The sequence below is a fragment of the Ambystoma mexicanum genome, chromosome 2p (genome assembly GCF_040938575.1).
Source record: "Ambystoma mexicanum isolate Mex_15411 chromosome 2p, UKY_AmexF1_1, whole genome shotgun sequence".
Classification (NCBI taxonomy): domain Eukaryota; kingdom Metazoa; phylum Chordata; class Amphibia; order Caudata; family Ambystomatidae; genus Ambystoma; species Ambystoma mexicanum.
In genome coordinates this window covers 298,543,504-298,571,024 of record NC_090923.1, presented here as the reverse complement: position 1 = coordinate 298,571,024, position 27,521 = coordinate 298,543,504, and the positions used below count along the sequence as shown (strand labels likewise).

At 44.8% G+C, this 27,521-nt stretch overlaps 1 protein-coding gene across 2 annotated transcripts in view; it reads left to right on the top strand.

The window, feature by feature from the left end:
• The window catches only part of PHF2 (PHD finger protein 2), a 732,343-nt gene extending 705,304 nt beyond the window's left edge, over positions 1-27,039 (top strand). For both annotated transcript variants that reach the window (XM_069643584.1, XM_069643583.1), the window contains one exon: positions 25,057-27,039. In XM_069643584.1, the coding sequence (XP_069499685.1) occupies positions 25,057-25,148 (92 nt within the window). In that variant the 3' untranslated portion in view covers positions 25,149-27,039. The remainder of the gene's footprint in view (positions 1-25,056) is intronic.
• The last annotated feature ends 482 nt before the right edge of the window (positions 27,040-27,521 follow it).

Genomic DNA, 27,521 nt, shown 5'->3' with positions numbered 1-27,521 from the left:
GCCCCCCTTCTGCAAGTACACTTTGCAGTTCTGGGTGATCATGATTTGAATTCTTAAGACTCCCCTTCTTTCTCGTTGGGTTCAAGGATTTGACCAGATACCTCAGCCTCAATTGTAGGTACAGTAGGGGAGAAACTCTTCTTACCCTTTTAGGAACTTTTGATTCCTTAGTCTTAGGCTTCCCTTTAGGCCAGGCTATGGTAGCCTTTGTTATTTGACACCTGATAGATGGTTGTTCTGCTGTATCATCCACAAGTAATAAGATCTTTTCCCAACTCTAGCTGGGACATTACTCTGGACCCTTTTACGAATCCTAACCACTCCTCCATTCACTGCTATAGTGACAGGCATTGATGGGAATCTCGGAGAGGGTTCATCACCCAATTTAGTTGGCCTGAGAGGAGCTCTGATCAAAGCCTCTAGGTTTACTAGTGTGGAATCCACCACTGCGATGCTTGCGCCGTAAACCAACAGTCGTGTTGTCTTCGCCATCTAACAGCATATCATCCTTAAAATAAGACTTTGTATTGTCAGGGTTGGAAGTATAAGCTTCAGCAATTCTAGGTTCCCAGGACCACAGGGACACTAACTTAACTTCTGATTGAATGCCAATGGGAAAGAACTCAGAAGAGAAGACTTCTTCAGTCAGTATCGCTCCCTCTTCATAAGGGAATGGCAGATTCACAGAATGGACCTCTAAGGTCTTACCCTTACACATGGGATCCACCTTCACATGATCACTTGCTACAAAGGTTACACAAGATCCTGATGACCTTTGTATGTAGGGAGGCCTGGCTTACTGTGGCCAGATTCCTGCTTGTGATGGTAATTCGCACTGCTCTTTACATGCTCTGCATGTGACTTACTACCCTTATGAAACCTTTTATGGGCCTCATAGGATGCAGGTTTTTCAGTCCGCCTACTCTTTCTATTTCTGCTTTTTCCCCCTACTCATGCTTACCAGAAGCATTCTTGTTCTTATGGGACACACATAGATTAGCAGTAGTGGTCTGTTTCTTTGGATCAAACCCATTAGAATCTGCCAAATGCTGTTTCTGCTCCAGGAAATAAGAAGCTAAAATATGTTCCAGCAAAACAAGATTTATCATGCCTTCAAAAGTAGTTACTTTATGACCTAAAACCCAGCCACTCAAGTTTTCCAAAGAATCATTCACATGTATCACCCAAATATTATCATTTTTTCTTGTGGTCTCTAAACCTCTTTGTGTATTGGGCAGGAGTCTTCCCAAACATTAAGAGCAGAGCCTGCTTTAATTGTTCAACATCTTTTCTCACAGGCTTTGACAGCTCCATACTAGCACTGCAGCCATTCTGGGGAAGTCTGCTTAGAGGCAAGCAATCTTGTCAGACATATTCATCTCTTGAACCTCACCAGTATACTCAAATGGAGTCAACCAATCTATAATGCCATTTTTGCCATCATAAACATTCAACAGATCCTTAGGAGGACCCAGAACCATTCACAGGCCCTCTGGAGGAGCCTGTAGGCTGTTTCAGCCTGGCCAACTCCAGCTGGAATGCTCTGTTCTTCTCTTTTTCTAAACGTATCTGATCCCATCTGTGTAATATTATATTTCACGTCCATTTGTTTGAGCCTCATCTCCTCTTTCTAAAATGAAAAATAACTTCAGCTTCAGATGTGGTAATAAAGGATTGAGGATCCCTCTCTTCAGATTCCCTAATGCCTTCTGTGGTGTCACTACTACTGCCAGACATTGCCTCAGCATCATCTACACAACTGCAAAAGGTAGAGCATTTTTCTTAGCTTCTGGATCATCTATACATTTCTGCACTAAACCAGCTTTGTTACCAGAGGTAGGTAAACCCTTCTCTGCAAGACAAATTATTTTAAGTAATCAACCTTGTGCATAGCAGAAGTACCACACGTCACACTAGGGATAGTATAGCAAACCCGCCCAGTCGACGTCCCTTTTGGACTTCGAAAAACAAGTCATGCAATACTCTGCACTTACCACTAGATGTCGGCCTATGCAAAGCATGTGCATCTATGCAGATACAAGCATCAGAAATATGACTATGGTAAGTGATGTATGTTTTATGTAACAGGCCAAAAACATGTAAACTTTAGAGTTATGCACACCAATAACTATGGGATCACTCCAGTGCCAAAGACCTTATCCCACCGCTGAGCACCAATTTGCCTTTAAAATATACACTAAGCAAGTAAAACCTCTAGTCAAATATGATCACACTTGTTCTATGAAACATATTTCTGAGGCTTGCGGATCTGCTTAGAATCACATGCTTTGCCTAGGTCGAAATCTAGTGCCCCTTTCCTCCATACTGTATGGGTGTCCCTTCCAAGGGACAGGAGACCGAACCTTTTTCCCCAGAAAAAACCTTCTTCCCCTTTAAATTTAGAGGCACGTGGGGGTGTGGCCCAGGGAGCATGCGCTGCCCCGACTCCGCCCTCTGGCACCAAACCTCAGTCCTCTTTTCCGCGTCGACGGGAACGGGCAGAATTCACCATCGCTCCTGGGTTTGGCTTTGGCCATGTAATTCCACGCGTGGATACTGTCTTTATCTTCTTTTTTGTCTTTCTATCATTCAGGTACTCGGCCCTCAGGTGTCACGCTCCACCCCGGGGCATGTCGACTTCTACAGGGTTCAGCAGGTGTCCATCCTGCAACGGGGGTCTCTTCCCTACCTCAGACCCCCATGCCCTCTGCCTACGTTGCCTTGGCCCAGACCACGTTTGACAATCTTGCTCAGCGTGTGACTCGCTGTCCTCAAAAGTGCTGAAGAACAGACTAGCCAAGTGGAGGGAGCTTTTCCAGAGGTCACCTACAGAGGACTTCAAGAACTTTGTGAAACGTCGAAACAGGCCCAAGGCTCCTTCCCTGGGACTCTCCTGCGCGGGAGGGACTGCTCAGGTCCTTCTACCAGCACGTGCACCGAGGCTGCTACAGCTACCAGCCCCCGGGCTGAGGGATCCATGGATCCTCTCGGTGTCAGTGTTGAGGGACCAAAAGGTTCTTTTACCGGGTCTTTACCTGAGGGGCTCCGCCCTTATACCGGCACCATGGCCGAGGGGCTATGCCCTAATACCGGCAATATGACCAAGGGGGCGCCTAAACACAGCTCTACCGACCCCCCCGGGTCGAGGGTATCACACCTCCCGGGCCTATGACCGAGGAGCAGGGTAATCCTTGTGATCCACACGCAAGAGTCTGGGAGGAAGCTGGGCCCAGCAGGCCAAGCAACACGTTGCAGGCACCTGGCAGGCAGCCTGACAAAATGGCCGCCATGCCAGAAAGAGGCACCCGTCTGACGCCATTCCAGGAATTTCGGCAAAGAACGAGTGTGAAGGTGGGACTGGCTTCAACCAGGTAAGTGGCATACAGCCTACCCCTCTTATGCACATGGCAGCTTTCCTTTGCATTCGTATGGACAAGGTATGCGGCGGCCACAGCAGCCTTCTGCTACCCCGTCAGCACCCCCTGCAACCGCTTCAGTCACTGAGGAGGTTTTCTTCGAGAGGTTCCTCTGCCTCATGAAGTCACCTCGGATGGGCGTTATCCTCAAAGATGCCATCAGGAAGTCATTCCCGCCATGCTAGCGGCACCACAGACGCCTCTGTTGGCGCCCCTGGCACCCTCCCCAGCCGACTCCTCAACCTCTGCCGCCTCCTCAGCCTCAGGCCACGGTCCCTGTACCCCAGCCTCTGGCACCAACTACTACTCCTCCTCCTCCACAGGATCCCCCAGATCCGCAGGATATGGATGAGGAGGATCCGGACATGCCATCCTCAGCCAGGGCCTTCTATGAACGTCTTGCTGGTTTGACAGAGTTTCTGCGCCTACCCCAACCTGAGGTCGAGCAGCCGGCAGACGGGGTTCTGGCTGAAGTCCTCACACAACGCCCCTCTGCCAAATTGGGGATTCCTATTCAGACCAATGTAGTCTCCCTGGCCAAGAAGGGCTAGCTCAAACCCCACTTGGCCCAGCCGGTTAATGCCAAGTAAAGGCAGATGGAGGGGGATACACTCTTGCTCTCAACCAATCTTCAGCCGCACTCCTCAGTGATAGCTGTGGCATTTCTATACTCCAAGCCTCAGTCATCCTCAGCCTCCTCCTCTGCGGCACTGCTAGGCAAGGAGGAGAAGATCTTGGAGGCGTACAGCAAGAAACTCTGTTCCAACGCATCCTTGCATCTTTGTCAGGCCAATGCAGATGCCATGCTGGCTGCCGCCAACCAAAGATTATGGTGGGAAATTGCTGACTTCCTTCCGGAATTCCCTGCCCAGAGCCAATCACGTGTAAGGCGGGGCTAGCCGAGGCTAAACTGGTTGCACATGATCTCATGGAATCCACAGTGTCGCATATCAACACCTCTGCTTGCGGTAAATGTACACCAAAGTAGTTAAAACGAAATCACTGCCACGAGCCATTCAGTGAGGAAAGGGTAACATCAACATATTTTACATGAGAAGCTAGACAAAGGGGATACTAGGTAACCCCTCCAGCACCCTATTGTAACATAATGTGTGCTGGGTCTAGAAAGCTACACATTTAAGTAAAGTCAATTTCACTTTACTGCTCTGGGAAACAGTAGTTTATCCCAGAGAAGGTATTCAAACCTTTGGAAAATCTGAAAGACATTCCTGGTCACTGCACTTAAGGTGCTGTGTTACACAATGTAAACGATGATGCCTATGGAGTTTGTCAGACTCCATGACCAAAAGAAACACAGTGTTCAAAATCACATTAAAATACATGAGAGTGGGGAAAAGGGGTCTCACTCTCTCCAGGTTAAAAAAATCAAGTCCTCAAAATCCAGCAAAGTTGGTGGGGGTCTCTAAGGTGGAGGGCATTAGCACATATCTGAGAATTCTCCCTTACACTCATCCCCCCCTAGACTAAGGGACAGGAGGATTTAATCCATCCCTGGATGAATCTCCTTACTCCATTCGGTCATACTTTCTGGAGATACCATCAGCATTTTGGTGATTACACCCTTACCTGTGTTCAATGATAAAATCAAACCCCTGTAGGTTGATTGACCATCTTAACAATTTAGGATTTTCCCCCTTCATCTGCATTAAACATCTGAAGTGTTGGTGGTCTGTTTGAATTACAAGTATGGTCTAAACTTCTTCAGAGACCACACAATGGAAAACAATTCACGTTCTATGTTTGCCTACCTTGTCTCAGGTTCCTTCAGCTTCCTACTGATGAAGCAGATTGGGTGTTCCCTACCTTTCTCGTTCAGCTGACTCAGAACTGCACCTATACCTGTATTGGAAGCATCTGTCTGTACAATAAAGGATTGGTTGTAGTTAGGAGCTCTTAATACTGGAGCTTGACAAAGGGCTTGCTTAAGTCCTTCAAATGCCTTTGTGCACTCCTCATTCCACCTGACCTTCTTGGGGAATTTGGGTGAGAAGATCACATTCAAGGGAGTAGCTATGCTCCCATACTTCTCAATGAAGTTCCTATAGTAACCTCTGAGACCTAGAAAGGCTCTCACTTGCGTTTGAGTAGTAGGGGAGGCCCAGGCTTGTACAGCCTGCACTTTGCTAGTCAATGGCATTATTTCACCTCCTCCTACCTCATGTCCAAGGTAGACCACTTTACTCTGACCAATTTGACATTTACTTGCCTTTATGGTTGTATGGGCCTGCTCAAGAGCCTGAAACACATATCACATGTTGTCAGTATGTTCTTTCCAAGTAGGGCTGTACACTGAAATGTCATCGAAGTATGCCATGCAGAAGTCCTCCATCCCATTCAGAACGTGATTCACCATCCTTTGGAATGTAGCAGGTGCATTCTTTAGTCCAAAAGGAATAACCTTGAACTGGTAGATGCCTCCTGGGGTTGAAAATGCAGTTTTCTCCTTGGCATGGTCTGTCAGTGCTATTTGCCAATAGCCTGAGGTTAGGTCAAATGTACTGAGGTACTTGGCTGAACCAAGCTTGTCCACCAGCTCATCTGTCCTAGGTAAAGGATGGGCATCAGTCGTGGTGACTGCATTAAGGGCTCTATAATCCACACAGAATCTCAACTCCTTGGATCCTGCCTTTGGTACTAGCACAACTGGACTAGACCATGGACTTGTAGATTGCTCTATTACCACAATTGGCTTGTGGGAAGGAGCATTCTCCAACCCCTCCTTGATTAGGGACAATGGACCTCTGACCGGATGACCATAGAGAAGCTCAAATGGACTGAATCCAACCCCTTCCTGAGGGACTTCTCTATAAGCAAAGAGAAAGTATGGCAGTAGAAGGTCCCCCTTTCTTCTAAGGGGCTCTCTTCATAGTTCTATTAAACCTCTCTACCAATCCATTGGTCTGTGGATGGTAGGCTGTTGAGAACTTGTAGGTCACTCCACAGTTTTTAAACGTGGCTTGCATGTAGTGGGAGATAACGTTAGATCCCCTGTCAGAGAAAACCTCCTTAGGAACATCTACTCTGGTATAAATACCAAGTAGGGCCTTAGCCACTGCCTGAGCAGTAACAGTACTCATAGGTATTGCTTCAGGATACCTGGTAGCATGGTCTACCACAACCAATATAAATCAGTTGCCTGAAGATGTTGGAAGGTCTACAGGACCAACAATCTCGATTCCTACTCTCTCAAAAGGGACTCCCACCACTGGGAGAGGCACCAAAGGTGCCACATTCTTGGTTCCACTCTTGCCAGATATCTGCAAGTGTGACAGCTCCTACAGAATTTGTCTACATCAGACCCCATCTTAGGCCAGTTGAAATAGAGAGAAATCCTTTCCTTGGTCTTCTTAAAGCTTAAGTGACCAGCTCAAGGAATCTCATGGGCTAACTGTAGAAACTGAGGTCTCACCTCCTGGGGCACTACAAGTCTCCTGTAGTCTCCAGGGGTAGACTCAATAGGTTCACTGTAGAGGAGGCCATCCTCCCAGTACAACCTCTGCTTCCCTGGCTCTTGCCCTTCCAGCTGGGAAGCTGCCTGTTGGTGAAATCCTTCAAGAGTACGACACTCTCTTTGACCTCTGCTGAAGTCTGCCCTACAGGGGCCACCTTATGCCAGTAAAGACTGCAGCTCAGGATGGTCTGTATGATCCAGATCTCCAACAGGGGGAAGGTCTTCTTCCAGCTCTGTGTCTTCAGTAGCTGACTCAACCTCTTCTGGTTGGACCTCACACTCAGCCTCAGCTGGTGGAGTAGTCACAGGCGTGACCTTGTACTGTCTTCTTGGGGATGTACTGGTTTGATGCACAGGAGTGCTATCTTTCTTGTTTCCTGAGACCTTGGGGTTCCCCTTTGTTTCCTTCTTCTTGGAAATAGAAGTTGGCTTTTCCTGTGGACTGGGTGTTATCGGTTCCTCTGTAACAACCCACTGAGAGTCATTTAAAGTGAGCTCACTGGCCTTCCTAGTCTGCTCCTGCTTCCTTTCACTGGGAGGCCTGGGGTGCTTGATACAACTCCAAGCGCTTTTAAGTCATTCCCCAGAAGGACTCTCCCAGGCACCTCACTTTGTACACTGACAGGTATTCTTACAGTCATATGGTTGCACTGGATGAGAGCTGGCAGTATTGTAACCCTCTGTATAGGGCCTCCAGCAAACGTAGTGTGGCCTTTGGGTGCCTTAGCAACATCCTCAGGTTTGAAAAGTTTTCATCCACCACTATGACGCTGGCCCCAGTGTCTCTAATGGCAGGGGTCTCCTGAGCATTTACAAGTACACTGTCCTCGTAGTATTCTTTTCAGTTATATGGTATAGAGTTATACACATCTACATTCTGCTGTTCCCACAGACCCAGGGACACTAAAGAAACACTGGCAGAGACTCCAATGGGGTCTTCAGCCAATAGTTGAAAGTTTCCACTTGCCATATGTACTTCTCCCTCAGGGATGAAGGCTAAGGAGGGAGTGTGGACCCCTGAAGGTTTACCCTTGCATCTGGGATCCCCTTTCACATGGTCAGCTGACCCACAAGCATAACATTTTCTAAATGTTTTGACAAATGAGGGCTTCTGCTGACCTCCCTCTGGTTTGGCACCAGAGGTTTCACTAGACTGACCTGGTTTCCCATGTGGCTTACACTTCTTGTGTTTGTGGCCCTCTTTTGGATGGGAGGTTTTAGAATTCTCTGTCATCTTTCTTGTGCTGCTTCCCATCATCATTTTTATGAGTGGCCCCATAATCCTTGTGAATAGCCCTGTTTGCAACCCACAAGTAAGCCGCTTTTGCTAGCTTCTTGGGATCAATCTCTTTTGAGTCAGCCAAGTGCTGGCTCAGCTCAGTAGTGTAGGCATCAAAAATAGATTCCAACAAAAATAGATTTCTCATTCCTTCAAAAGAGTTCACTCTGTAACCCTTAACCCAACCATCTACGTTGTTGAAACATTCACACACCCAGGTAGCCCAAGGGGTACCATCAGTCTTTTTGAGGGTCCTAAACCTCTTAAGGTACTGGGAAGGAGTTTTCCCAAAACTAGCTATCAAAGCTAGCTTCACATTTTCATACTCCAATCTTTCAAGTTCCCCCACCTCCATTACAGCATCAGTTGCAACCTGTGGGAGCCTAGACAAAAGCCAAGGAATCAACTGACTCCCTGTGAAACCCTGAATCCCATAGTTATAATCAAAATCACCCAAGCAATCGAAATTATCAAGTTTCACATCATACATACTCACTGCTTCTTTAGCCATGCACAGCCTCTTTGGCCTGGAAGATCTAGAAGACTCTGGGATAGAAACATTTTCAAGTGTATGTTGTATTTCCATTTCCCTTAGTTTGATGTCCCGATGTTTGATTTCAGCTTGGATCTATAATCTTTTGAAATCTAACTCAAGTCTCATTTTTTCAAGAGACACAATTTCTGGACTCAGTGATGGACCTTGTGGGGTCCCTGTGGCTAAAGGTTGAGGCAAAAGAGCCTGTTGAGGTAAAGAGGGGCTCTCTTCCTGAGACTCCTGACTCTTCAACATTACTAGAGTTAGACTCTGAATTATCATCCTCACTATCATTTTCCACATTTCCTGGGATAGTAGGTGTGACAGGCCTACTACCCAGACTTTGATTATTCAACAATCTTACAATTTGTTCATTTTTCTTTCCTTTAACAGGGAGATTCCTGACCTTACACATTTCTTTCAGTTGGTCCACTGTTAAAATGATCAGGGCTTCCTGCCTGAAGTTATCAATATCTGGCATGTTACAATTGCTTTTCTAGTGGAGCTTAGCTTTGTGAAGGTTTTTAGTTAACAAAAGTAAAGCAAATTGTTAGTGTAACAACTGTACAATATATCTTCACAGCCTGCCACCAGTGTTAGGCAAAGTTTGTATGCAGTACCCTCTGGGAACACTAGAAACAACTCTGACTACAGGTATAGGACCCCAACCTTTGGTATAAGCTTGTACCACACAGTTTTGGTAGCGTGTTGAGCAGCCAGGCTTATCTCAAGAGGGGTCAATGTGAGCTGTAGTGGAGTTACATAGAGATTTACAGTTACAAGTATTCAAATAAACTCTTACACTCAAGGTTTCTTGAACAAACAATAATTAATTTATCAGTCAGTTAGAAGAAGCCTTCTTCAGAAGGGAGCGGTATAATAGTAACACTCAAATACACTTCATGAAATACACACTCTTAATATCCCTAAATCAGTAGATACCCTTTTGGGATGGCCCACAGACACTACCTACACCTTAAGGTGACTTCAATTGCTAAGGCGCTGGGGACATTAATATATCACTGTTGCATTTAGGATCATATAGTAATAAGTCAAGGAAAAGATAATTTAGAACACACAAGAGACCACAAATATTCATAAGCAGGCAAATACTTTTGGATCCCCCCCAAGAAGAGTAATTCAGTACAATAGGCTAGGCCAAAGTCAATGGGCAAAAAGTCTTCTATAGGATGAAGCACTTCTGGTAGTCTTTGAAGAAAAGAAGAATCAAATGTAGGGCCACAAGCTGATTAGACTTGTGAGTAGTAGAAGATGCAAGCATCTCTACAGCAATAGGCAAGTTCTCTTAGACTTTGGTAAAGTACCTTAACAAATGAACAAAAGATGCAGCAGATGACTCTTGTTCCTGTGCAGCTCTGCAGATCGTGCTGTTCCTGGACCTCAGTCATGGGGACAAGCGGGCGGATGTCGGGGGACTCCTGCACTGCACTGGGACCGTCAAAACTTGCAACTGGAAAACTTCACTTTCCGTGGCTGTTAAGTGTTTCAGCTCCTCGTGTCTACCGCAAATAGCAACACCGCGGTTCCTGGCTGTCGAGATGGTCTTTCCTTGCTTCTGGGGTCCCGCACTCTGTTGCAAGGGTTCAGGCTCGATCAGTTCTGCTTCCTGGGAGTCCATAGGATCTTCCTGGAGCTCTAGGCCAGCTTAAAAGCAACACACACAATCTGGTGTTCCTCTCCCTGGTTATACGATTTCCAGCAGCAACTCTGTGGAAATTCAACCAACTCCAAGATGGATGTCAAGGTGGCTTACTTTGGAGTTGATTGGTCCCACCAACCCAAGGGTAGAAGTCGTCCTTGCAGGGGCTTCTCTGTAGATGCAAACTTGGCATTTCAGCACTGCAGCAGTGCTTCACCGGGCAATCCAACGGTCCAGGAGTTGCAGCAGGCGTCTTCTTTAAATTCTTCTTCGGTTTCTTTGTCCATTGGTGGACTCTGCCTTCCAAGCCAAAAGCCTCTCCTTTTATTCAGTTCTCTCCCATTCACCGCAGCCGGGTGGCTGTCCTTGCCGGACAGTTAGCCGGCCTATCACCACAGAGTGCATTTTGGTCCCCTAGGAGACTAAGCACAGGGAGTTTCGGGCACCTCCCTCACTTCCTGCCTACCCCAGACACCCTGCAGCCAGAGGTGGGCTTCACTCGTGAATCCCGCCAAAGGCAAAGTGAACAATCAGACCAAACCTGGTTTGGCGTGCAGAGTAAATCTCAAGAAGGACCTTCCTACACAAAAGAAATGGTGAAAAAAGAAGACCAGGGCCATTTTGACAAACATGGCACCCTTGGGTGCTTTACTGCAGCTGCGAACGCAGCTTGCGGTAAATGTACACCACAGTAGTTAAAACGAAACCACTGCCACCAGCCCTTCTATGAGGAAAGAGTAACATAAAAAAAATGTTACATGAGAAGCTAGACAAAGGGGATACTAGGTAATCCCTCCAGCACCCTATTGTAAGATAGTGTGTGCTGGGTCTAGAAAGCTACACATGTAAGTAAAGTCAATTTCACTTTACTGCTCTGGGAAACAGTAGTTTATTCCACCCCAAAAAGGTATTCAAACCTTGGGGAAATCTGAAAGTCTTCCCTGTGTCACTGTACTGAAGGTGCTGTGTGACACAATGTAAAAGATGATGCCTATGGAGTTTGTCAGACTCCATGACCAAAAGAAACACAGTGTTCAAAATCACATTAAAATACATGAGAGAGTGTGAATCAAGTCCTCAAAATCCAGCTAAGTTGCTAGGGGTCTCTAAGGTGGAGATTTCTGAGAATTCTCCCTAGCAGGAACTCAATGTGGTTCTGATGAGGCTCATGGGGGCTCCCTTGGAGCCTCTGCATCAGGCCCCACCTAGGTTTCTCTCGTGGGAAACGGCTTTCCTTGTGGCCATCACCTCTGCCAGAAGGGTATGCGAGATCCAGGCCCTTTCCTGCAAGCAACCCTACCTGACTTTCCATGAATCGAGAGTGGTGCTGTGTACAAACCCCTCTTTCATGCCGAAGGTTCTGTCGGAATTCTACCTCAACCTTCCTTTGTTGTTACCTATTTTGTTCCCAAAACCTTTGTCGCTGGCGGTAAGGGCCTTACGCTTGCTGGACGTTGCTCATGCCCTGAAGTTCTACGTGACGCGCAAAGAGTTTTCGGAAGACTTCACAACTGTTTGTGAACTTTGGTCCTGTGAACCATGGAAGGCCTTGTCGAAGGCTTCCATTTCAAGGTGGCTCTCCGGCTGCATCACGCACTGTCATCGATTGGTGAACCGATAACCTGACCAAATGTCTGAGAGCCCACTCCACGAGAGCGATCGCTGCAACAATGGCGTTCCTGTCTAGTGTGCCCCTGCTGGACATCTGCAGGACTGCTACATGGAGGTCCATGCACACCTTCCCGAAGTTCTACTGCGTGACAGGGATTCCAGGGAGGAGGCCAGAGTCGGCCAAGCAGTGCTATGCATCCTGTTCACTTGAGGTGAGCCTGTTCTGCAGGTAAGAGTTAATTGCTTCTGTTGAGCCATGCTACGTCCCATGGCTGTGTAATTTTCTACTGCTATGTATTAGTTATTCATGAGCATGTGAATCCATGCTGGACCAGGTTTAAGTTACTCACCTGTAACAATTGTTCTCCAGCATGGGTCTGGCCCCGATTCACATGCAAACCCTCCCTCTGACCCCTCTGCGGCTCTTCTTGGTCATACCGCCACTTTACCTGCTTACCAAATCTAAAGATGGCTGCCAGAGGAGGGGCTTAGGGAGAGGACTGTCGTTGGATGGGGGCAGTATGACCCAGAAGACAGTGATTGGTTTAGAGGAGAAATTCAGTTTTTAAGTGAAAGTGAAACGCTTTCTTCTTTTACCAAGGATTCCCAGCCTGACAACAGGGAATATTCAAGAGCATGTGAATCCATGCCAGACCCTTGCTGGAGAAAAATAGTTACAGGTAAGTAATTTGATCCATATAATGCTGTGTCAAAGCTCGAAAATTCATGCTTCTGTGACAACGCACCAGCTAGAACATCATACGGCATAATGTCAGCAGGGGTTCGAGTGTGGTGGAAAGATAGCATGGCATGTGAGCCAAAAGCAGGGAGCATGCCTTCTGTGGTATTGAGAACATTTTCAAATCAGGGTAAGCATGACGTTGAGGCAAAGGACAAGGGGCAACCTTTACCAGGCACTACCTTAAGGGAGGAGCAGACGCACCAAGGTTCCGAGGGGAAGAAGGTAGGAAGAGGAGGGGCTAGTAGAGCCCAGAAAGGGCACTTCTAACAGGAGAATAAAGGGAAATGGTTGATGACAACATGGCTCCGGTGTTATTTATTATGAGCTGCGTGTCAGAAAGGTGAACATGGCTGCAGAGCCAGTGCTGTATGAAACACACCAACTGGCGACAAAGAGAACGTTCACAATGCTAAATGTTGGCACTCCGCTATGGGGAAGGGGTGGTTGGCCAGTTTCACCATCAGATTGGCAGAGATCACGCTCCTCAGAAGGATATCCGCTGCATGGGATGCACTGTGCCGTGCAGGAAGGGAGATGGTGAATCCACCTCTCAATGACGACGGCAGTCTGCCCCCAAGGTCTGAAGGCGATCAACCCAAGGTAGGAAGAGGGACCCTGCCCAGGTACGAGGCGGCTATCCACCCACATGAGGTGATGGAAAAGCAATGTCCACCCGTGACAACGGAACGCTCCACCTCACAACGTTGGCTAATCCCAGCCCAGAGGTAAACGAGGGCAACCTGCCCAAGGAAAGGAAGCGAGAAGAAAAAAAAAGAGAAAGGGTAATCCGACCCAGGAAAGGGGCGATCCACCAGAGGAAGAGAAAACAAGGGGCAGTCTGCCTGGAATGGGGACTCACAAAAACATAAAAGGGCAATTCGCCCAATGCAAGAGGGCATAAAGAAAGGGCAATCTGCCCAAGGAAAGGGAATGGCAACAGGTCTATCCGCCCAGGGGTGTTGCTAGGCCTGGAAAAGACCCGGGGTTACGCTAATGTAAGAACTGTCGGGACTGGGGGCTAGCTAGCCTTTTGGTTGTAACTCCTGAGATTCTATCCGGGGCTACAAACAAAAGATCAGGGGCTATAGCCCCCTTAGCCCCCCCCTAGCAACGATAATCCGCCCAAGATAAAGACAAGGCAATCTGCCCAAGGGAAGGAAACAGGAAAAGGGCACTCTTCCCAGGAAAAGGGGCAATACACCAGGAAATCAGGGGGGCGAACCGCCCAGGAAAAGCACTCATCAAAACACAATCCGCCCAAGTCAAGGGGCACCCCGCCCAACATTGGAGGGCAATCCACCCACAAGGAAGAAAGGGAAACCTACCCACTGAGAGAGGGCAGAGCAATCCACCCATCATGAAAGAGCCCTCCGCCCCACGTAGCCTAGTGAGCAATTCCCTCATATGAGAGGACAGTGTAATCTGCTCACGAGTGCAAGAGTGAGCAAGTCGCCCACAAGGAAAGCAAGGGGCAATCTGCCCAGGGGAAAGGCAGCCAGCTGCCCGGAGGACAAATTGCAGTGAGAGACAAACAGAGCGGAGAGATTCACAGAGGAAACCTGGGGGTGACCAATCGCCAGAGAAAGGAAGCGGCAGTGAGGACGCTGCATAGACCAGGATGCAGCCAATTACACAGGATCGGGGAAGAACAGGGAACAAGTACAAGTGCAGCGTTTCTTCGACGACCACAGCCATTCCATCTTCGGCCACAACAGGACCAAGCGGCCAGATGGGAAGAGTGGCTTGGACCAAGCGTCCAGATAGGAAGAGTGGCTGGAGGAATTCACGGACTATATGAAAGCACTGGGGGAGGATGATCCCACCACGCTCCTGCGAGTATTTACAAACTTAGCAGGGAGACAGATCAAGGGAATTCTCAAGACGATCCCACCACAGGAGAGCGCGACACACGCGACGTCCATCACTACACTCAACAGGAAGCTACTGACCAAACCGAACAAGGATTTTGAAATGTACTTGTTCAATCAATGTCAACAGTTACCTCAGGAAACGATAGGAGAATTTGCTATCAGACTGCAAAAGATGACTGTGCACTGTGACTTTTCAAACTTCTCGGAGGAGGAGGCAATACGTCTTTGGGTACTGGAAGGGTGCAACTCATCCATATTTTGTAAGCATCTTCTGAAGGAGCCCCTCTCACTTGCAGAGGTCCTGGAGCTGGCATTCATCCATGAAAGGGTGGATACTCAAGCAACAGAGATTGAGAAGCTGAAGGAGAGAGGGCTGGTAGCTACCACACACACCCATCAGCCAAAGGGGCCACAGGACAACTGGGCCTCGAGAGAACATTGCAATACCCCACCCACAGTCAGGTGTGGGAGAAAGTATGTGCTACAGGTGTGGGGTTCGATTCCCCCAAGCCGGACCCTGCCTGGCAATAGGTCATTGGGGCACCAAATGCGGGAGAAGCCATCACTTTGAATTGGTGTGTAGAGAAGGGACCCTTTCCCACCAAAAGAGAAACAAGACCCTCATAGCGATTGGGGCAGTGCAAAGGGAGATTTCCACAAATGGGAGCCCAGAAGAGAGGAAGATCCGCCAGACAGAGACTACCAGGGACATCCCTGTGAAGGCAAACGGGAGATGAGACAGGATGAAACTAAAGAGGAAGCCGCGTTTCACAGGGGACATCCTGAGCACCACCCGACGACTGCACCCAGGCCTGTGCTGAACGGAGACGAGACAGCTCGATGACAAGTAGGGAGGGGGGAGGAGGTGTGGCAAAGGACAAAGGGACACTTTTACCAGGCATGACCTTAAGGGAAGAGCGGAAGCGCCAATGACCCCAGTGGACAAAGGGAGGGAGAAGAGAGGCTAGTAGAGCGCAGGAAAGGACAATTGTAACAGCCGAATAAAGGGAAATGGTTGATGACTTTGTGGCTCCGGTGTTATTTATTATGAGCTGCATGCGAGAAAGGTGAACATGGCTGCGGGCCACTGCTGTATGAAACACAACACATGACGCTAGTATGAACAGTTGGTAAAAGTGGTTCATCCTCCTCCCTCTCGTGACAAAAAGTAGATTGACAACGTGAAGGCTCTCCTATGAAACCAGCCAGCATGTGGATTGCGTAGTGCATGCTGAAAAGAATTTGATAGCATATTCCGGCTGGAGTACCGCAATCAGCGTAAAGTGCATCCAGCATTGTTCTGCCACCAGAATGATTGAGAATGTATTAACTTTGCCCACAGAGACACTGTTGTGAAGGTCTTTTTAGGATGCAAGCATTGTACGTAGTGCTGTACACAATATCAGTGTGGTGAAAACACATTTGGCATCCCCATGAACAAGGACCAGATTACTCGTATTATTCCGGTAAGTAGCCTTATCTGAAATACACCTCTTTCGTGTTAAGGAGCATGATCCTCACGCCAGTTTAGTAGATACTAGTAGAAACAAGTGAATATATAGCACCATCCAACAGTTTTCCAGGTAAGTAATAAAGTCATGTGGCACAATTTGTACATTCAAATGATGCACGCATAAAGCAAAAAATGTGCAATCAAAGTAAATAGCAGTGTTCTTTTTTCATTGTGTGGCAATTCTATTCATTTACGAAAGTTCAGCAGTTTAAAAGAATTCACTTTAGTATGTCTTTCCACAGGAATGCATTGTGAATTGACATCCTGTCCTAAAATTAGTTTTGTGTTGTTGTTGTGACAATGCCTTTTTTTGTTATACTGAAAATCAGTGGCAAATCTGTCTGTCTACTTAGCAAGCACAGTCCCCTGGATGCAAGTATGCAACAAACATACAAATGCACCCAATGCATAATTCTTAGTGCACTAGAAAGGTCCGTTGTCACTTTTTGGTGGCCACCCAACCTCCACTGCAACCAGGCAATTGCGTCTGTGCGGTGGAAGTCAAAGGGGTTGTGGGGAGAGGGGAAGGAGGATGTATTCCATGACTGCGCCCTTGCTTAATATGCCCAGTAACATTCTCCAGCATGGGGTCTGGCATAGATTCACATGCTCATGAATATTCCCCATCGTCAGGCTGGGAATCCTTGGTAAAGAAAAAATCAGTTTCAGTTTCTTTTCTGAACTGTCTTTCTTCTAATAACCAATCACTGGTCTCTGGGTCATACTGCCCCCAGCCAATGACTGCCCTCTACCTAAGCCCCTCATCTGGCAGCCACCTCAGATTTTTACCGCATGTTCAAGTGTTGGGAATCCTCGTGCTATAGCTCTCGAGCTTTTACTGCATTTTGCGATTTTTCAAAGAGTTTCACCTCATTTGTTTGGTCAATCGAGCCACAAGCTCCACCGTTTCTACTTCCAATCAACGGGGACCCGTTGTGGAATTTCCTACGCCCCTCAAGGGCGAAGTTTTTATCGAGTTTCGCTTCTTGGAGGATTCCGGAAGATCTTTGAGGCCTACCCCGCGTGGACATGGCCCAGGACGAAGGAAACACGACGCCCGGATCCAAGCTGTTCAGGAGCTGCCCTTGATGCGGATTACAGAATGTCTTCAAGGAGGATGAGCATTCTCAATGCCTCTACTGCCTTCACGAAGACAAAACGCACGTGGAGAAGGACTGTGCGTTTTGCAAGAACATGTCCGAACGGACTATGAAGGATCGTCGTATCCGACTCACCAACTGGCTGGAAGGAAAGAGCCCAGCAGCAGGTGTGAAGAAGAAGTCCGAGCGGTCTTCTAAGACCTTTGAGGGCGCTCCAGCGACAGAGGCCCAACAAAAGGCTAAGCACTGCAGGTCCGCAGGCACCGGGAGCGCTGATCGGTCGGGCTCCTCGGCTGCCAGGCAGGGCACATTATCACCGACGCCATCAACCACGAGCCAATGATCTGGCTCGGGGAAGAGGAAATCGGAGAACCCGGATAAGCTTCGGGAGAAGCCCCGGTCGATCCCGACGGAGACAGCCAAGGGGGAGCGAGGCAGTGACCTTCCCCCCAAGGTGAAGGCCTCAAGCGCGCCCAAAGTCACGAAGGCCCTGATTCACCCGGCTAAGGTCGAGGGAGTCGTGGCGGCCCTGGGGAAGCCTGAAGAGGCTACCCCAGTGGAGGCGACCTCGGGGCCTAGAGTTGTCTGCCACCATGGAGGGAATCCTCTTTTCAGCCCATCGATAAGAACCCATGAATCCCCAGGCGGAAAAAGAGGGGGGGCGGTGGCCATTACGGACACAGATACCACCTCTGAAGAGGAGCTGGCTGGCGTCGCAAAGATCCTGAACAAGAAGTTCGAGGAGGCCCTGTCCGATTCCAGGGAGGAGTCCAGAGTCGGCCAGGCAGTGCTGCGCAAACTGTTGAGGTAAGAGATGCTTAATGTTGAGTTTATGAAATTCTTAATGTTGAGCCTTGTCACCTCCCGTGGTTGTGCATGTATGTACTGCTATGTATTCTTGTATTCATGAGCATTTGAATCCATGCCAGACCCCATGTTGGAGAAGGAACAAGTTACTTACCTGTAACTGTTCTTCTCCAGCAGGGGTCTGGCATGGTTTCACATGCAAACCCTCCCTCCTACCCCTCTGCGGCTCTTCTCTTGGTCCTACTGCCACTTTATGTGCTACCAAATCTGAAGATGGCTGCCAGAGGAGGGGCTTAGGTAGAGGGCAGTCATTGGCTGGGGGCAGTATGACCCAGAGACCAGTGATTGGTTATTAGGAGAAAGACAGTTAAGAAACTAAACTGAAACTGATTTTTTCTTTACCGAGGATTCCCAGCCTGACAACAGGGAATAATCATGAGCATGTGAATCCATGCCAGACCCATGCTGGAGAACAACAGTTACAGGTAAGTAACTTGTTCCTTCCCTACAACCCTTCACCACCCTGCCATTGGGTCTAAAGCACTCTTCCAATTTAAGAACACTTAATATGTCTGCATGGATGCACAGAATGCTGGCACTCATTCAAATCATATAATATGGATGCATCCATTTGTAAAGTTGTGTGTGGCATATGCTCAGCCCCTTTATAATGAGTCCGACATTGGCAACAATGTGCCAATGCTCCACTGTTTAGCATTACATTCACCATTAGAAATGAAAGACCTCAAGAAATCAAATGTATACCTTCAAAAAGTTGAACGAGGTTCAAAGCAGGAGATATGTTTATAATGTAAAGCTACAGCTCGTGCAGTCTCAAGTCATCCCACCTCGTGGAAGTCCTCCTCCCTCCTTATAAATTTCATAGTTATTCCCTCGCCCAACTCTTCAAGCCGTTTGGCAGCTCTAAACCTCTTGCCCTATTACCAGGGGAACATCACTATCCCTATGGTTGCAGACTTATTTTTACCTTCAATGCAGTGCATACGGAGCATTTTGGTCATTCTGATAAGTGGTTGCATAGTATGATCAAAACAAACTGTTAGGGAGAATTCTCAGAAATGTGCCAATTCCCTCTACCTTAGAGACCCCCAGCAACTTTGCTGGATTTTGAGGACTTTATTTTTCTTTTACCTAGAGAGAGTGAGACCCTTTTTACCACTCTCATGTATTTTAATGTGCTTTTTGTACACTGTGTTTTTTATGGTTGTGTAGTCTGACAAACTCCATAGGCATCATCTTTTACACTGTGTCACACAGCACCTTTAGTGCAGTGACACAGGAAAGTCTCTTAGATTTCCCAAGGTTTAGCTACCTTCTCTGGGATGAACTACCCAGAGCAGTAAAGTGAAATTGACTTTACTTACATTTCTAACTTTCTAGACCCAGCACACACGATCTTACAATAGGGTGCTGGAGGGGTTACCTAGTATCCCCTTTGTCTAGCTTCTCATGTAACATTTTTATGTTACCCTTTCCTCACTGAATGGCTGGTGGCAGTGGTTTCATTTTTACTACCGTGGTGTGCATTTACCGTGGGCTGCATTGTCAAAATGGCCCCGGTCTTCTTTTTTCGCCATTTCTTGAGATTTACTGCGTGCCAAACCAGGTTTGGTCCCATTGTTCGTTTTGCCTTTGGCGGGATTCATGAGTGAAGCCCGCCTCTGGCTGTAGGGTGTCTGGCGTAGGCAGGAAGTGAGGAAGGTGCCCGAAACTCCCTGTGCGTAATCTCCTAGGAGACCCAAATGCACTCTGTGATGATTGGCTGGCTGACTGTCTGGCAAGGACAGCCACCCTCTGGCTGAGTGACAGCTAGGCTGGAATAAAAGGGAGAGAACTGTATAAAAGGCAAGTCTTTTGGCTTGAAAGGCAGAGTCGACCACTTGACGAAGGAACCGAAGAAGAACTAGGACACCTGCTGCAACTCCTAGACCGTTGGTTTGCTGGTGAAGCCCTGCTGCAGTGCAGAAACGCCAAGTTCGCATCGACAGAGAAGCCCCTGCAATGACGACTTCTCCCCTTGAGTTGGTGGGACCAATTAACTCCAAAGTAAGCCACCTGGACATCCATCTCGGAGCTGGTTGAATTTCCACAGAGTTGCTTCTGGAAACTGTAGAGACCGGGAGAGGAACACCAGTTTGTGTGCGATGCTTTTAAATTGGCCAAGAGCTCCAGGAAGATCCTCCAGACTCCCAGAAAGCAGCCTGAGCTGAAACACTGAACAGCCACTGAAAGTGAAGTTTGCTGGTTGCAAGTTTCCACCGTCCCAGTGCAGTGCAGGAGTCCTCCGCTGTCCTCCCTCTTGTCCCCATGACTGAGGCCCAGGAAGAGTGAGATCTGCAGAGCTGAACAGGAGTCATCTGCTGCATCTTTTCCTAATTTTAAAGGTACTGTACAAAGTCTAAGAGAACATACCTCGTGCTGTAGAGTTGCTTGCATCTTCTACTCTCACAAGTGTAAACAGCTTGTCGCCCTACATTGATTAATCTTTTTCTTCAAATACTTCTGAAACATTGTGCAGATACTTTTCTACTTATCTTCAAAGGAGTGCTTCAGCCTATCTAGACTCTTGCCTTATGACTTTGGCTTAGCCTGTTTTAACTGAATGACTCTTATTGGGGAATCTGAAAGTATTTGCCTGCTTAAGAAATATTTGTGGTAACTTGTTTGCTCTAATAATCCTTTCCTTTTTACTTGCTCATAACTAATTCTGAATGCCAACAGTAATACATTAATGTCAACAGCACCCTAGCAATTGAGGTCATCTGTGGGTGTAGGTCTCTACTATATGCCATCCCTAATGGGTATTTACTGATTCTGAACTAAGAGATTGTGTAATTTTGAAGTATATATGTGTGTGGTGTTTTACAGTGCTTCCTTCTGAAGAAGGCTTATATTAACTGACTGGTAAAGAAATTAACAATTGTTTATCAAGAAACCCTGTGTGTGTTTGCTTGGATACTTGTCACTGTGAACTCCTGTCTAACTCCCCTACATCTCACATTGACCCCTCTTGAGATACGTCTGGCTACTCGTCCACACTACCAACCTGTGTAGTACAGACCTATACCAAAGGATGGGTTACTACTGCCAGGAGGTCAGGATTGTTGTAGTGCAGCCTATGGGTACTGCATACAATCTTGCCTAACACAAACATTAAGATATTCACGTCTCATATGATACTATTTGCTTTTAGTAAGCAGTCCCCCTGCCCCCTTTCCCTTCCTCCCATTGGGCCCTGACTTGTTGGTAAATGCACAACCACCGTAACACATCCATCCTGTAAGGTCTTTTGTGGATCATGAGACCAGAAGCAGGCTGCATCTGGAGTTAAACCTCATATAAATAAAAGAGAACCAAAGGAGGTCCCTAAACTTGATATGTTGGGGAAATCACCACTATAAAATATATGTACATTGTCTGTTGGTTTACAGAAATAAGAATTGGCCTGCTTGTGAAAAGTCTCACTAAGGTACAGTGTACACATGCAGCCACACGATAAATCAACCACTTATATGCCTTAATATTTCTAATTCTGAATAATACACTGCAACTACTAAGTAACACACTTAAATAATTACACTTTCGTTATCGTTGACCATGACTTTCTTTTGTCTTCTCCTTCTTCTATAGGGTTTTCCATTTCTGTTCTTGCTGGTTTTGTTCTTACCTTTCTGATTATTCGTACTCGGTGTCCTGGGCTGGGAATTCCTCTTCCCCTCTTTTGCATCTTTAATTGTCTCTTTCAGGTTGTCTGAAAAATGTTTATGCTGATGACACACAACTTCTTTTTCTTTCTTTCTCTTCATTTACTTCATCCATGACACTTTATCATATAGCCTGTTGGATATTAAATCATGGATGGCGGATTACTATCTTGGCCTTGATGCCACTAAGACTGAAGTTCTCCTCTTTCCTGCTAATACTATCCCCCTCCTCTTCCTCCTGCTTTGATTTGTTTTCCCCCTGCTTTGCTACCTATTATCTCTCCTGCTCAGAACGTGGCTTTCTACTTGTGCTCTCTTCTCTCATTTGCTCATTACATTTATCTACTTTCACGGTCCTGATGATTTCACAGTTTTAATGTCCATAAGGCTTGCCCATTCCTTACTTTCAATGCAGCTAAACTCTTGATTTCTTCCCTCATTTTTTCTCGCCTATTCTATTACTGATCTTATCCCTTTGGTCTTCCGGCTTCATGGTTGGCTCCACTTAAATCATTTTTCAATTCTTATGTTCGTCTTCTCTGTCTTCATTCCTCACAGGATTCTCTCTCCTCGTCACTATCATCTCTTGGCTCGCTATCTATTCACGCTCGGCTGAAATTCAATTTTATCTGTATGGTTTTTAAAGCTCTTCATAATATGGCTCCATCTTATCTTTCCTCTTTGGTCTCTTTTCATGTCCCTTCTCGATCACTTTGATCTCTATCGCTTCACTTACTAGTTGATCCTCATCCTCCATGTGCTCCATACTGCTTTGTTCTTATTCCCTTCTAGCTTCTTTACACTGGAACGCACTTCCTCTTTCTCTTCGCTCCTTATCCACCTATTCTTTTTTTTTGTACTACTCTCAAATCCCATCTTATGCAGTGATATGTTTGATGTGACATGTTCAGCACTTTGGTGTAAATCGCTTTATGACTTAAAATAAATACAAAATACAAATACAAATATAGTGTTCTTCATATAATTTAAAACATTTTATTGTATGCTCTACAATATCAATAGCAAGCATTGGTATCGAAGAAAAGTTGGACAGAAACATTAATGTGATAGAGATTCCCTATTAGTAATATGTTCCCATGTGGGATGGGATGCTATTGGTTTCTAGCATATGCATGTAAAAGAGATTCAAACTTTAGTGGGTTGCATCCTAATCTACAGACTTGAGTTTAGGCAAAGCTGTGCTTTCAATTTAGAAAATACAGAATATTGATTCATCTGCACTCTGAATCCACCTAAGATTATGTTCTGTTTAGACAACTATCCCACAATTCCCATGGGTGATTTAGGTGCATCTAATGTGTATCCTCTCACCCCAACACAATGTAATTGGTGAGATTTTACTGTTCATTAAGAAAGTGCCTCACATTTTATGGATGGAAGTGTTTCAGCTAAGCTCCCTTTCATCCCAATATCTCTTTTTAGATGACTAGACATTCACAGGTGACACATTATTAATCAATCATAGAAATGTGGAAGTTGTACACCGTTTCACAAATCCAGCATCAGACTACACCTGTGAAAACATAAGGGTACATTTACTTCGCTATGGTTTAAAAAAGATTGCTCACTCTCTGCGTTGGTAAAGGCTGTTTTACTCTGCACACAGCACAGATTTTCCAATTTAAATATAATCTCACTTGGCTTTTTATACAATGAAAGCAAGATATAATTCACACTAACAAGCCACAGCAGCCTATTCCCATCCTGTTGGTGTAAATGTATCAGCCACTGGATGCTGTGTACATGAATGTGCTAAATCAGAATATTGGGTTCATCTCATTTTTTAAGGCCATTTCCAGTAAATCAATGGTGAGTTGTGCTTATTCCTAAACCATATGCTTTAAATAAGCCTGTATGAACCAATTTCTTCTTGTTTTTACAGTTGCTTTTACAGTATAAAGGTTACATTACCCACAATAATGTACACCCAAGAAAGCTGTACTCCAGGTCATTTTGGAGGGGGTCACTTTAAAATCAGATCACAAAAGAATATTTGGTGGTGCACATTTAATGATAAACACCCAATGCTGTTGTTATAATTATTTGGGTATTTATTGAGCATGGACCTAGCTTTCAGAAGCAACAGAGTGCTTTACAAACATAGGGAGAAAACATGTTGATGAGAGCAGGGAGGGGATAATGCTCTGGATTCCAGCTCAGAATGAGTTCAATAATAATAGACAGTTTATGGCATAGTACCCTGTTACAATGTCATGGCGCAATACTTCTATGGTGTAGACTCTGATGTGAAAATAGGTCTAGTGAATCAGTAGTTTCCAAAAATATTATGCCCATAGGCTAGTTTACTCTGACACCTTATTTACAATAACCATTCTCATCTGTAAAAACTATTGTGCAAACATTCTACATTTCTCCAGAGGTGTTTGACTACAACTATCATTAGTGGTAGCCAGCCTAGTCAGTGGTGAGGGATCATTTGATTCGTAATCCAAACCATCTGGAGGGCCGTGGGTTGCAGACCCCTGTTTGAGACTTTGCTTGGTAAATTATCAATAATGTACATTATTCTTCTAACACAGTATCTCGCAGTGGCCATATGTTTCTGAGGAGCACAATTACTGACGACCATTCTTTCTCTGGACACACTACTTCTTATAGAAGAATTTCTCATGACACACTATTCTGAGCATCACTTTTATATACCCATATGTATGAGTTAAAACATAGGACAGTGAAATATAGTACAACTGATAATTATTGAATCTTCTGGTATATTTATTCTGTCACTGCCTATCGCATTACTCAATACTACCTTACTCATGAAACATATTTGTTTGCGCCTCATTTTAAATAAATTAGCAACCAAGTGATGCAGTATTCAGTGGACATGCACACAGAAAACATGCATATATTAACAGATTGCACTTTGCAAACTTTACACGCCACATTGTTCAATAACATTTGCAGTGGTTGTCATGCAAAGCAGGCGGGTACATGTATTCATAATATCAAAAATGTTCAGTTCTACTGACTTATTAATGTGTGTTATTGTTAATAATGCCCAGTTTTAACTACACTGGATTGCAGATGTTCATCATGGAGGAAAGTAGTGTAGAAAATATTCACTATTGTTTTAATCTTTAAACATGCTGGCAATTGAAATTGAAAACTATCAGTCTGTTTCATGCAAGAAATAAATGGATGTGGAAGGACGTAAAGGCGGAATGATGAATGAATGGGTGATAGATGGGTGAATGGGTGGATTTTGTTGTTATATGAAATGTACTTGTAATAAACTATGGGTTTCCATTAAATAAATATTTTTGTTTCTCTTTAATCCTAGGAAAACAACGTATAAAAAAAGGAATGGCAACGGCTAAACAGAGGCTTGGGAAAATTTTAAAGATACATCGAAATGGGAAATTACTTCTTTAATGTTTGTCAACCCAAGACTTTTAAGCTCAGTAATTGCTGAGCTGACACTACTCTTTCAACTCTCTAAGGACTGCAGTAGTATTCTGCATCGTGTTTCGGGAAAAATAAGTTACAGTAACTTTACGCCACCACTTTAGTAATTCTTTTTAACTTTCAGCAGTTATAGTGTACAGAATACTGCTATAAATATTTTGTAATAGATATGTCCTTTCTCAAATTGCTGAGAGTGACTAGTTCTCAAGAAGCGTTAAGAAGAGAAGATATTAAGGACCATTCCAGTTTCAGGAAAGTATCCCTTGAACCTGTTCGTAAGTGAGAAACAATCTAGTTCAAGCAAAATGAAATGCACAAACTGTTTCCAAAACATTTAAAAAAAGATAACACGCATGAATTTTGGAAGGCGCTGAATGTGATCAAGACGCATGGCATTTGAATGACGTAATATCAAGCTAGGAAGAAAAAAGGCTTTTGGTCGAACACTCCTTTCTTCTTGTTTGAAAAAGACATATTGCGCTGTTTTTGTCAATACACAATGACAGAAACCTATGAAACAGGTCAGAATAACTACTTCCCTCTTGTCAATTGATCATACAAATGTTAAACCTTACCAAAAGTTGTTGTATGTCTCAGGACCCAGGTAGCAGAAACATGAGACAGTATCTCTGACCACTCCAACTTCAAAAACCACAGCACCGTGCTAACAATCCTTTGCAGTAATTTAGTTGCAGCACCTGAGATAAGTCTCTACTACAGATGCAGGTTTTGGTGTTCATATCAAATGCATTTATTAGACACAACTTTCTGAAGCTCTGCAAATAGGAGCTGCACAAATGCCTAGGTGTCTGATAATGGATAAGTAATGCTTATTGACAGTTTAACTGGATACTTTTTCTCTACTCTTTCTGTGTTTGGTGTAGAGTACATTATTCATTTTAAATGGCTTGCCTGCACATAAGCACTTACGGGGGTACATTTGTTTCTCAGGCAATCACATCTTTTCTTTTTTTTTTTTTTAGATGTGTTTAATAAGGCATATTTTCATAGAATGTAGCTTGTAAATAGCTTTTTAATACCTTCATTTTTTATAAGAGCAAAGTATCTTTAGAAGTTTCTTTCTATAGATGACTTCATTGACATTTATACAAGTTATTGCCGAGTATGATAAACCGTTGTATCTTAGTTAATTGAGACCTTTTATTTTCTTTATGGAATAGGTGTTGCCTGAAAAACAAGTAAACTTTGTGCAGCCTTATAAAATGTCTTATACAGAATCAAATACAGAAATCTATTTAAGACACACTTTGAAGATCAGTCTTCAACTTTAATACCAGCTCTTTGTTTTAATTCTTCGATGATGAGGGTTATACAGTTATTTTAATAGCACCTTGTGAAGTGTTTCTGTGTTTTGTGATGATGTAATTTATTAATGTTTGTAGCTTTTTATATTTGTACATTTCTTATGAGCTTTGTTTATATACACATTACCTGGATGTTATGTCAATGAAAAAAACAGCTACAGGAAACAACTGAGGCCTTATTAAGTAACCTTTGTACCATTATTGTTGGAAGTAAGTTATGAATGCTAGGAGTCTAAGAAAGTTAGCTTAATAGGGCCCCAGACTTACACAGAGCAGGCTTTTTTAAGCTTCTGGAGACAAAGTATACCGTTCTTGTTGAACATGTATGTAGTATAATCCAGACATTGTGCTGTTTTTTATTTGAATATTATTATTATTTTCGCAACATGTACATTTCTAACAAAGTTTATTGTGGCTATCTATTCCAGTGTTTTATTTACCAAATCCAATCAAATGCTCTTGTATCAAGTTCATGGAATCGAAGTGAACTTAGATCAAAGTTTAAAAAAGTAAAATATTTCAGGTTTTGTAAAGATGTGTGTTGATTCTTTCAATTGCCTCAATTATTTGTATTCTGTAATTGATTTGAATTCCATAATTTTCATTACAAACCTTTGTATTATAAAATACAAATCTTCCTTTTATTTTTCACTTAACTGTTAACCATACTCATGTAGCCAAATTACCTCTTTAAATAACTTTACCTGCAATATTTTTGTATTTCAATCCACTGTGTGTTGTTATTGTAGTATTGGTTTGTCACTGGTAAGCATTTCACATTTACAGGAGCAATCAGCACCTCACCCATCAAGTCCAGCAGATTGTCAGATTTATTGTTATATTTTCTATAATTGGCTATATGTTGTTTTCCATGTTTAGTTATCATTTTGGAGGTGTTCCATTGTTTCATGACCCTATACATATTGACATGATTTCTTTCCACATTTTGACAGTATAATTAGGGTGTGTTTTCTGTAAATGGGATTCATTCTTTTTTATCATTTTTTTTCTTTGT